The sequence below is a fragment of the Ursus arctos genome, unplaced genomic scaffold, assembly GCF_023065955.2.
Source record: "Ursus arctos isolate Adak ecotype North America unplaced genomic scaffold, UrsArc2.0 scaffold_14, whole genome shotgun sequence".
NCBI classification, from domain to species: Eukaryota; Metazoa; Chordata; class Mammalia; order Carnivora; family Ursidae; genus Ursus; species Ursus arctos.
The window spans coordinates 27,614,646-27,626,316 of NW_026622808.1; the positions used below are offsets into that span (position 1 = coordinate 27,614,646).

General features: G+C 52.8%; 2 protein-coding genes across 2 annotated transcripts; both read right to left on the reverse strand.

Annotated features, from left to right (window-relative positions):
- Positions 1-310: 310 nt before the first annotated feature.
- On the reverse strand, positions 311-6,748 carry TMEM221 (transmembrane protein 221). Its single transcript, XM_026500482.3, has 3 exons — positions 6,429-6,748; positions 4,166-4,251; positions 311-1,772 (listed from the first exon to the last, which is right to left on the reverse strand). Exons 1-3 carry the CDS (start codon positions 6,746-6,748, stop codon positions 1,303-1,305), a joined length of 876 nt encoding a protein of 291 aa, XP_026356267.1. The 3' UTR covers positions 311-1,302.
- Positions 6,749-8,477: 1,729 nt separating this feature from the next.
- On the reverse strand, positions 8,478-11,297 carry NXNL1 (nucleoredoxin like 1). The gene is made up of 2 exons (XM_026500384.3): positions 10,972-11,297; positions 8,478-8,814 (listed from the first exon to the last, which is right to left on the reverse strand). Exons 1-2 carry the CDS (start codon positions 11,295-11,297, stop codon positions 8,478-8,480), a joined length of 663 nt encoding a protein of 220 aa, XP_026356169.1.
- Positions 11,298-11,671: the final 374 nt, after the last annotated feature.

An 11,671-nucleotide genomic window follows, 5' to 3' on the forward strand; every position in this document is an offset into this window, starting at 1 on the left:
GGGTTCTAGGGGGACTTTAAGCCACTTTGTGGCTAAGCTGTCTCCTGTCCCTGGGCCTCAGAGTGCCTGTGTGGCCCAGGAAGGGACACACTGGGAGAATTCTGGGGACATCTGTCCATTTGGAGTGAGGGTGGAGGCCAGGCATCCCCACTCCCAGTGAAATTGATATGCATGAAGATTTGTGGGACATGGGTCCCCAACTAGGGTCTACAAGGAGCACACCCTTGCCCCCCCACTTCTGCCTCCCCACCCCACTCCTGTCACCCCATCCATTATCCTGGGCCTGGGCTTGACCACACAGCATGTTTGGAAGTGGCTCAAGTGACAAAGGAGATAGCGAGGGTCAGAGTTTATTTGAGGGTCGTATGGGATGGGAGTAGGGCCAGGGCCTCTGGAGATCCCGAGGGCTTTGAGTTATCCACTCTAAGCCTTGGCAGTTTCATGAGCCCCAGAAAGTGGCCATTAACCCACCTTTTCCTGTGACCAGGGGCCCCGACTGGCGACACCACAGGCTGACACGCATTGAGGACCTCCTGTGCACAGGCACCTGGTAGGCTTACACCGAGTCTCACAGGAGCCCTAGGAGGGGGAACTGCTTCTGTCCCATTTTATAGACAAGGAAATTGAGACGCAGAGCAGCGAAGACCTCAGCCAGGGGCTCACAGCCAGAAGGCTGGGTCCAGCCCTGGGTGAACCTGTGGCTCTGGGCTGCTCTGAGCTCAGCACACACAGATTTCAAATGCTCACAGCCTGGAAGAAGTCGCAGAGTCTGAGACTTGCACTGTCAGCAGCATGGGGGTTACAGAACCCTGGTTGGAATCCTGACTCTGACGCTCAGTACTGGCCATGGGACTCCTGGTGAGTCACTGCCTCTCTCTGGACCTCGGTTTCCTCATCTGTAAAACGGATGAAGACATTTAGAGAACCACTGTTTAAGCCCAACCCTCCTCTCCTGCCTCTAACATCTGAAAAGCTATATTTCCCAGCCTCCCCTGCCCAGAGATGTGAACATGTGACTCTGTTCTCGCCAGTGAGATATAAGCAGGAGGGTCCCATGGCCTCCCAGGAAGATTTCCAGAAGATGCTGCCCCCCCGCCCCGCCCCAGCCTCTGCCTTTCCCTCTGAGAGGAGGCGAAGGCTGGAGCCCTGGCAGCCAATTTGTGCCACGAAGCCACCTTGAGGACACAAGCCAGGGATGCTGAGAAATCAAGTCACACTGCTACTGTGGCTGAGCCTGGACTTATCTTTACAGAGTCCTCCTCCTGCTGCCTGACACCAGATCTCTATGCCAGATCCCTGGGTTCACACCAGTGTGGAGTCCTTCCCTGAGCCCCCTAGCCGGTGGCCCAGCATGCTGCGCATCTCGTGGATGACCCCTTCCCGGTGCCCCCTGCCAGCCGACAGTGTCCGGTGCATGCGGGATAAAGGCAGGCTGCTATCCCGGCCTCCCCCCATGGCTGCAGGTGCTGTAGCAGTGACCATGGGTCTGAGGGGGTCCCCAGGTTCTGGGAAGGATGAATAGGGGGTCCGGTGGTGGGTACCCTGCTGGGGCTGAGCCCCGGGGCTGGCCTTGGAGACTTCAGCATGGCGGACAGGGTCGTCTTCAAACTGCGGTGGGGATAGTTCATGGAGGCCACGGCGGGTGGCCCGGGCAGCTCGGAGCAGAGTGTGGGTCAGCACCGCCACCAGGACCAGAGCACCCACTCCGAGGATGGAGGCAGCTGCTGCACCTGTCTCGATCTCAAAGAGCAGCAGGGCATAGATGGACAGTGCTGGGGAAAGAAATGGCTGTCATTTACTTGGTCCACAAACGTTTGCTCCCCAAGCCCTGGGAGAACTCCCCCAAACAGAAGGCAGTCACAGAAACTCGTACATGATAGGCACATAGCTTAACTGTCTAATCCTCTCACACCATCATCACAGCGTTTTACCGTAAAATGGTAGATTTTATGTTATGCATACTTGATGACAACTAAAACAACCGGATCTCAGGCTTCCCGAATCCCATGATTAACTTTCAGTGAATCACAGCCCCTCTCTGGCCTCCGTTTGCTGGTCTGAACAAGATGGTTGGTGACCTGACCTTGAGGACCGATCTGTACTGGTTTTCTGTTGACTTGCCCAGCACCCTGTAGGCACCATTCTTTTTGATGAGGACTGTCTCGTGCATTGTAAGATATTTAGCAGCTTCTACCCACTAGGTGCGGTAGCATTCTCCCCCTTCCCTGTCATGACAACCAAAAATGTCTCCAAATATTGCCAAATGTCCTCTGGATCAGCAGCATCTTTTCCCATTGAGAACCACCGGTCCAGTCCCTACCCTCACCCTGATTGCTAATGTAGGGGCAGTGACCCACCTCTCTGACATCATTGATGTGTATGGTACTAGGCTTGGCCAATCAGAGCATTGTTTCCCCTGGTTGTAGTGATTGTGCAGGGCTATCACATGACCCAAGCCCAGCCAATCAGAGCCAGACCTGGGACTTTGGACTGGGCTATGGGTAGGGAGGGATTTTCTTACTGCAGCAGCAGGGGAATTGGTCGAGGAGAAACCCAGAGTGGGATGGAAGCCTTCTTGGCACTTTGCCGGCTGTTTTTATGCTTTCTCTGGCTCTGTACTCTTGCTTTTAAGATGCCACACTGCATCATGTTTGACATATTAAAGTGTGGTCGAGGACTTTTTTTGCTCTAAACACTTTTGAAAAGGTTTTTTAATTATTCTTTTGGCGCTGGCTAGCAACGAATGGATGATTGGATGATTGGCTGGATGTGCTCGGGAATTCTTGCTGAGTGAGGTCACCTAACCTCAAAAGGAATCTAAATGAGAGCTGAACAAATTCTTAATTTAACACTTAATGAGGCTGACATAGTTACCTTTTTTTTTCTTTGTGAGTTTTCTTGTGTATTAGAATGAGGATATCTTATTCTCCTAGTCTCCAACACTTTTTTTTTTTTGCCAGCCTGGGAAAAGGCTCAAGGTCGTAGGCATTTTGTTGAAAGCGCTTACAGATACAGGCATCTCTCTCAGGGGATAGCCGGTGAAGAGGTGAAGCAAGAGGCATTTCTGATTACCTTGTCGAGCCCCTAGATCCAGCTGCACCTGAAGCCAACGACCCCCGATCTTTACAGATACATACATCACCTCATCCACTCTCTTTCAAAACAAAACAAAACAAAACAAACAAACAAAACAAAACAAAAAACCCTCACAGCTGGAGCATTTTATTAAGTCAAACAGCAAAAGTTATGCAGAGTTCCCGGCACTTTATATACCCACATATGTACCCTTCTATCCCCAGAATGAACCCTAGGCTCACATTTCACAAATAAATAATTTCAATATATCTTCTAAACTTCTATTTTTCTGTTGTAGGAATGAGAGGGAAAAAAAGACAGTAATAGCAAATCCCTTGTTTTTAAATTCATCTGAATATTTTGGTGCCGGTGGTCTATGTATGATTCTGCCCTGAGTCTGCAGCACCATTCACACATTTTTTCAAGATTAGAACAAAATATAAGAGGTCAGGAGTCTCTTTAAAGCAACTTGATGATTTGGTTCCTTTACCGGCAAGTGTGGGTGAGAGAACGTTGATCTAAGAAAAGTTATTACAAATCAGGGAAGGAAACACCGGAGTTTGTGTCCTTCTGGAACCCACTTTATTAGTTTTTGTTCTGATTCATGTTTTGGGGATTTACTATTTCATTTCTGGTTTATAAAGCATTTTTTAAAACCTGAGCCATTCTTGAGGTGGAGGTTCTGATATTTGTAACCAAACAGCTTTTCAGTGAGACCAACCTGTGAACCACTATCTCCAGAAAACCACCAAGGACATGACAACTTTTGTTCAAAGCAAATGTAGGAAACTGAAGAATCAAAAATATTCTGAAGATCACTGGGGTCAGATGCCATTCATGGGCTTTCATGGGGATTAACTCAGAATCCCCTCAGCAATTCTAGAAGGCAGGGAAGTGTACATCCCCACCGTACCGATGAGGAAACTGGGACACAAAGGGAATCTGCCCCAGGTCCCAAAGCAAGAAAGTGTCAGAGCTGGGAGTCGAACATGGGCAGACTGGCTCTGGAGCTGACTTCAGTTATGGGGCCATACCCCTGGCCACCCCAGCCCAGGGCTCTACACCCCACATTCCATCCCCCAGCACGTACCTGCTAAGTAGACAGAGACCCCACAGCAGAAAAGGCCAAGGGCCACGTGTCTGAGGAGGCGGCAGTCATAGAGAAACCAGTCAGACCTGGCGGGGGGGAGGGGGGGGATGAAGAAAATGGGCTCAGGGGGTGGAGCTGGTGAGGGAAGGCCAGGGAGGAGAGGGAGGGAGAGTGGCCCAGCTTTGGGGGACCTGAGATCTATGTGAGGACCCAACCATCCACTTATCCATCCATTCATCCATCCATCCATCCATCCACCCATCCATCCATCCATCCACCCATCCATGTCTCTATCTATCTGCACACTCTTCCATCCTTGTGGATGGTGTAACTACCATTTACCATCTACCCATCCCCACGGATTATTCAACCATAAAGCCATCCATCCATTTAACCAGGCCCTATTAATCCATCCAACCACTTATTTAAACAGCTACCATCCATCTATCCATCCATTTGCCATTCACCACCATCTACCCACCCATCCATCCATTCATCCTTCACCCATTGTCCATCTCCCATTCACCATCCGTCGATCCAACCAGCTCTCCATCTGTCCATTCATCCATCCCTCATTCACCACTCATCCATCCACTGTCCTTTCCCCCTCTCCTATGACCCATCCATATACATCAGTCCCCTCGAACATCCAACACTCATGAAGCAGCTATTACACACAGACACTTGCTAGACACCTGACTTCCATTATTTCACAGACCATAAGCTTATTTAGGAAATGAAGAAACCAGGGGTAACTTGTTATCAGAGATCATAGAAAAAGAGAGTCCCAAGAGCTGAGACTGATTGAGGACTTAGTTTTGAGCCTGGCACCATGCCAAGTGCTTCTCTCCCTCCCCCACTCCTGGAGGCTTAGAAAACAGAGAATCTGAGAGCTTCCATAATCCCTCACTTCCCACTGGTACCATTGAAGTGGCCCCTCCCTGGTCTCCCCACCACCTACCCTCCTGGCCCCTTTCTTTCCACAGTGACTGAAGGGGGTTATTCCAGACTGAAGTCAGATCATGCTCCTCCTTTCTCACAACTGACTCAGGCAGAGTAAACCCCGAAGTCTTCACCACAGCACAGGAAGCCCTACACGGTCCAGTTCCTGATTTCCCTGCCCTTATCTCCCTCATGTCTCCCTCCAGCCACCCCAATCACCTCGACCTCCCTCTAATACCCTAAGCTCATTCCTGCCCCAGGGCCTTTGCACGTGGTGTTCCCCTTCCTGGATCACAGTCCTCTAGATCTTCTGCCTCCTTTCCTCCTTCAAGTCTCCGCTCAAGCCTCCACTGATGGTCTCATCTCAAACCCCACCCTGTCCTCTTCTGTGGCATCACCCCATTTTCTTCCTTTCCCAGCATTTATCCTCACTTGAGGTTATTGTCTTGTCTCTATTGTCTACCCCAGGAGGGCAGGTGTGGATCTGCCTGGTTTCTGCTGTGTCCTCTACTCCCGGTGCGGGGCTCAGCCCCCTGCAGGCACCCAACACATATTTGTTGACTGACACATGAGTGCACTTCAGCACCCCTTGAGCTGTGGAATGGGTAGTACACACTTTAGGTGGGATCTACTCCAGTGGTCGAAGCTGCCATCGGTTCAAATCCATGGAATCCTGGTGCCTCCCCTCCCCCAGCATCCTGGAGGGAAACACTGGGAAGTTTCTTCTCTGCATTCCCTGCCCCCTCACACCTGCCTCCCCGGTGCCCATGTTCCTGAGCCAGGTGCCTGAGGAAGGAACCCCACCCAGGGCCAGAGCACTGGCTCTGGCTCTACCTGAAGCAAGTTCAAATCTCTTCCACCCTCTTCCAAACCCGGCAGCCTCGAGAGATCAGCCTCCCCCGTGGGAGGCGCAGTTACAAAGGGAGGTAGCAACCCCAGCCGCGCAGGGGCAGGGGTCGCGGGCTTTCACTGGTCTAGTCCACAGATCGCGAGAAGCACGCAGAGCTTAGGGTTTCCTCAATGACAAGCGTCATCAACACCGGGGCCAACCCACCCTGGGTCTCTCTGACCGCAGTTCCACCTCTGTAAAATGGGGGGCGCAGCAGTCGATGCACCTGCTGCAAATTTTCAACTAATGGAGGGAGGGAGAGATGATAGAGGGAGTGGGGGATGGAGAGAGGGGAGGAAGGGAGGAAGGGATAGAAGAAAGGAGGAGGGGAGGGGGAAGCTCTCCCCCAACCTGAGGCCCTGAGACGGGCAGCAGCTCGCCTGAGCTCTCCCAGTCCCCAGCCGGGCTTCGGGGCGGAGGGACCTGTCCTACCTGCCGGGGCCGGGCCCCCTCGCCAGCTCGGCGCCCAGGTGGCCGCAGAGGACGGCGAGCAGAAGGCAGGTGAGACCCAACACCAGGGCGAGCGCGGCGAGCGCGGCGGCCAGCGGCAGCAGCGCCCCGGCCGCGTCCTCGGGCATCCCGGGGCCGGCGCCCAGTTCCGGGCCGAGCCCATCGGCGCGCAGTCCCCGCAGCTCCGCACGGCCAGCCTGCAGCTGGAACAGCAGCTGCGCTCCCAGCGCCGCCAGCACGGCCGCCGGGATGCCCAGCAGGGTCATCGCGGCCAGTACCCGGCCGCCGTACGACCGGGCCATGACGGGGGTCTGCGGGCCGGGGTGGCGGGGAGCGGTCGAGGGATAAAAGAGATTTTAACGGGGCAGGGGAATTGGGCGGGCGTCCAAGGGCCCCCAGGAGTTCCGAAGGGGGCGGCACCGCAAGGGGTATCTGAAAGTTGGGGGGCCGTAGAGGGATTGGTGTGCGGATCGCGGTGGGGATGAGGAAGCTCCGCGAAAACTTGGGACAAAGTGTTTTCTCCTCCCTCCGGGGACCCTGAGGGCGCCCCCTCCCGGCCTCCAGGTCCTGGCCGGGCGGGGCCGGCGCGGGGCGGGGCAAAGAAGGGACGGAGGCGGCCTCAAGAGCGGCAAGGGCTTGGTGGCCGGATCCAGGGAGCCCCACAAGCCCCTAAACTCATTAAAGCGACCCCTACAACCACCCACTGCCCTACGCACCCCTTTCATTGTTTTTTTTTTTTTTAAAGGAAGATTGAACGAATTTCTAGACAATTCACTCTGATATTTGGTCTCTTACCTGTGGACCTTGCTGTTGGCTGCGATTTCCCCACGGCTCAACCTTCTTCCAAAGCTTTGCAGGAATGTCGCTCCTGGGCGAGGACCTTTTGGGGGCCCCGCTTAAGCAGGCACTCCTGTCTTTTGCTGTTGGGCTTTGTTCTTTCCATGGCCCGTTTTTTGTTATCATTTATTTATTTTTAATTTTAAACATTGAGGTGAGATTTACAAGACATAAACCATTCTGAAGTGAACAATTCAGGGCATTTAGTACACACACAGTGTTGCGCAAACAGCATGTCTGTCTAGTTCCCAAACATTTTCATCATCCCCAAAGGAGACCCCATTCCCCATTAGCAGCCACTCCCCACGCCCCCTCCCACAGCCCTGGCAACCACTGATCTGCTTTCTGTCTCTGGATCTGCCTGTTCTGGACATTTTATATAAATGGAGCCAGACACTATGTGACTCTCTGTGTCCAGTTTCTTTCACTGAGCCTAATGTTTTTGGGGTTCATCCATGGTGTACCGTGTAAGAGCTCTTTATTCCTTTTAACGGCTGAATAGCATTTCACTGGATGGCTGGACCACATTTGGTTTATGCATTTGTCTGTTGAGGGGCATTTGGGTTTTTTCCACCTTTTAGCTGTTGTGAACACGTACACACAGTTATTTGTCTGAGTCCCTATTTCTTTTGGGTTTATAACCTCGGAGTGGAATTGCAGGTAATTATGGTCATTATCTATTTAACTTCTCGAGGAACCCCAGCAACTGCACCCTTTTGCCTTCCCCCCAGCAATGCTGGAGGGTTCCACGTTCTTCATTTCCCTGCTGACACTTATTATGTGCTGGGTTTTGATTATAGACATGCTACCGCGTGTGAACTGGGATCTCACCGGACTTTTGCTTTGCATTTCCCTAATGACGCCGCACATCTTTTCTAATGACGCTGAACATCTTTTTGTGTGCTTGTTGGTCGTTTATGTATCTTCTTTGGAGAAATGCCTCTTGAGGTCCTTTGCTTAGTTTTGAATGGGATTGCCTGTCTTCTTGTCCCGCCCACCCCCACCCCGCAGCGCTCTGCACCTCCTGAAGCCCTGCTGGTTAGTCCGAGGCCCCCCTGCGGGGGGGTGGCGCTGCTCCCGGACGCCACGATGTCTACCTCCAGGGTCCACTGCTGTGTCCCCTTAGTGTCTGAGGCGGCACTCTTCCGGAGGTTGCAGTCCACAGAGTCCCCACGCGCGTCCTTCCCGCAGGGCTCAGAACAGCTTCCCGGCACCGCCCTCCGCCCCGCCCTCCCCCTCCCCCTCCGGCGGGCTCCCGCTCCCCCGGCCGCGTTTGCCCCGGGCCGCCCGGTCCACGCGGTACTTGCAGCGGCGCAGCGGCTCGGTGAGGCTCCGCGGCGCGGCGTCGTCCAGGTCCTCGGGCTGCAGGAAGCTGCGGTCCAGCAGCTCCGCCGCCTCCTGCCAATTGGCGAAGCAGGCGGGGCCCAGGCGCCGGATCTCGTCGGTGGCGTCGCGGGTGAGCACGTCCCCGCCCGGCTTGAGCACCACGACGGCCGGCAGGCGCTCCACGGAGAACCGGCGCCCGAGGTCCCTGCGGGGTCGGGCAGGGTAGTCTGGTCCGAAGCCGATCCCAGATCCCGAGCTGGGGAGCCACATATCCCTCCTCCCAGCACTTACTGAGCGCTTCGGCGTGCGCTGCGGGTGCCCAGGGACCAGGCCAAGCCGCAGTGGCCTCTGCGCTGTGTCTCCAATACCTCAGACATGCTACCGCCTCTAACATTACATTATATTAATTATATTATATTATATTATATTATATTATATTATATTATATTATATTATATATTATAATTACAACATGCACCATGTGGGACATACTTATACTAAAGACGTATACTGGAGCACCTGGGTGGCTCAGTCGGTTAAGCTCCTGCCTTCTGCTCAGGTCATGATCCCAGGGTCCTGGGATTGAGCCCCAAATAGGGCTTTCTGCTCAGCGGGGAGCCTGCTTCTCCCTCTCCCCCTGCCTGCCGCTCTGCCTTTTTGTGATCCCTCTCTCTGTCAAATAAATACATAAAATTAAAAAAATAAAATAAAAACGAATATTAAAAAAATATTCATTGTTGATGCGAAATTTGTTTTTAACTGGGCATCCTGTATTTTATCTGGGAACCGTGTGTGTGTGTGTGTGTGTGTGTGTGTGTGTGTGTGTGTGTGTGTAGGGTGGGGAATCACTCTCCATCCGACACCAAGCCTAGCCCAAGTGAAGGCTTTGTTGAGGGGACCCTGCCTCAAACGAGGTCAGCAGGTCCGAGTTCGGCTATGACACCCTCACAGCTGGCACTGCTGCCCTGGGAAGGGAAATGTTGCCAATTTTCCAGAAAGATCCCCCTCAGCTGCAGGGAGGGCAGAAGGAGTGAGCCAGTGTCCAGACTCTGATAATATTGGTTGCAGGGATGAAGGTCTCTAGAAACTTTCAACTTGTGGAGCAAAATTATTGCAATCAGTAAAGTGTCAGAAAGACTTGCCGATGGCTCCGTGCAAACTCCCCGTGTGTGTAGATGGAGCAAATATGGCAAGGTGTTAACAATTGCTGTGGGCTTCATTGCATGCCTATGGGATCTTGGAAATTTTTCATAATGAAAAGTTGGAGTTTAAAAAGAAGGAAAACCTGGGGCGCCTGGCTGGCTCAGTCGGAGGAGGGTGTGACTCTTGATCTCAGGGTTGTGAGTTCGAACCCCATGCTGCGTGGAGAGATGACTTAAAAATAAAATCTTTAGGGGCACCTGGGTGGCACAGTCATTAAGCGTCTGCCTTCGGCTCAGGGCGTGATCCCAGGGTTCTGGGATCGAGCCCCACATCAGGCTGCTCCGCTGGGAGCCTGCTTCTTCCTCTCCCACTCCCCCTGCTTGTGTTCCCTCTCTTACTGGCTGTCTCTATCTCTGTCAAATAAATAAATAAAATCTTTTTAAAAAATAAAAATAAATAAAATCTTTAAAAATTTTTAAAAAATGAAATAAAAAGAAGGGACGCCTTACTGCAGAAAAGGGGAATGTTCTAAGATAGCCACAAGCTGTAACACTGTTTATTGGGCAGTTGGGTGCAGAGCTTGAATCCACCCACCTCTCTCTCAGCTCTGAGGCCCTCCTCCCTGGCTCCCAGATACTCTGAGGATCCCATCCCTCCCGTTAAGATGGGAGTTTGCGGCGCTCCTCCGCAAGATGACTGAAGACCTCTCCCGTCTGTTATTCCTTACAGTCCCTGAACTGGCTCTTCTTTCTCTGAAGGCCTCCCAGCCTTTATCTGTGCTGGGCCCTCTGCCTGGAAACCCTTCCCTCTCCTCACTCTTTCCTATCCCCCCTGGCCTTGGGGTCTCTCTTTAAAGCCACTTCCTCAGGGAAGCATCCCCTGACTCCAAACCTCACCAAGGTCTCCCCATTATGTTTCCACATGGCATCCTCCTTTTGTCCTCTGGACCACTACTGCAGTTTCTGATTATATATTTATTTGAGTCTTTGTGTCACGTCTGTCTCCCAAACTAGTTTGTAAGCTCCTCAGAAGCTAAAGAGAAATGGGCATTTGCACCCCCCTGGTTACCCCCTTCCCCCCCCTTCTGGGTACAGACTGGCACACAGGACATGCTCATCAATTCCAGATGTAACAGAGGCAACAATAAACAAATACTTCACTTTCAGCAGAAATAGCTCCTCCTTCAGGAAGCCCTCCCTGACCTCTTCTCCCACCTCACCTCCTCAGGTCATCCTCAAAGGGCAGGAAGAGCCACTTCTTCGGCATATCCTTGAGGAACAGATCCTGCTGCTCCTCTGTGGGGTCCTGGGACACGTACACCAGAGCCAGCTGGGCTGCCCGCAGCACGTAGAACTCATCTGTGAGCTTCACGAAGAAGTCCCTGAGGATAGGCGCGAAGGCTTGGCACTGCGGGCAGGACCCAGAGCCAAAGAAGAGCAGCACTAGCCGGTTCTCCAGCCTGCGGCTGAGCTCAGCCTCCGTGTCCAGCTCGTCCTGGTCACTGTTGTTGCGAATCAGGACGCGACCGGAGAACAGGGAGGCCATGGCAGTCCTGGCTGGGAGCTGGGGACACGGAGGAGGGACTATGTGTTGCTCTGGGCCTGCTGGCTGGCTGCTGGTCCAGGATTAGGTATCTTTAGGAGGCCGGTTTAGGACCTCACTAATCTGCCTAAACCGCGACCTGATTCTGTGCTGCCTCTGAGGGCAGGGGAGGGCTGCCCACGGGCTCCTTCTCTGGAGACAGCTAGAAATCCATTGAGAGAAAGCACAGGATTGCAAAGGAAAACAGTTATCCTGACATCTGGGTGTGAAAATATTTTATTAAGTTGTGACGTAAAATATATGCTCCTTCTCATGAATTGAATGCATTAAGTAAACCTGATTTACCAGGGCTCTACAAAAGATTGTGATTTCTGTTA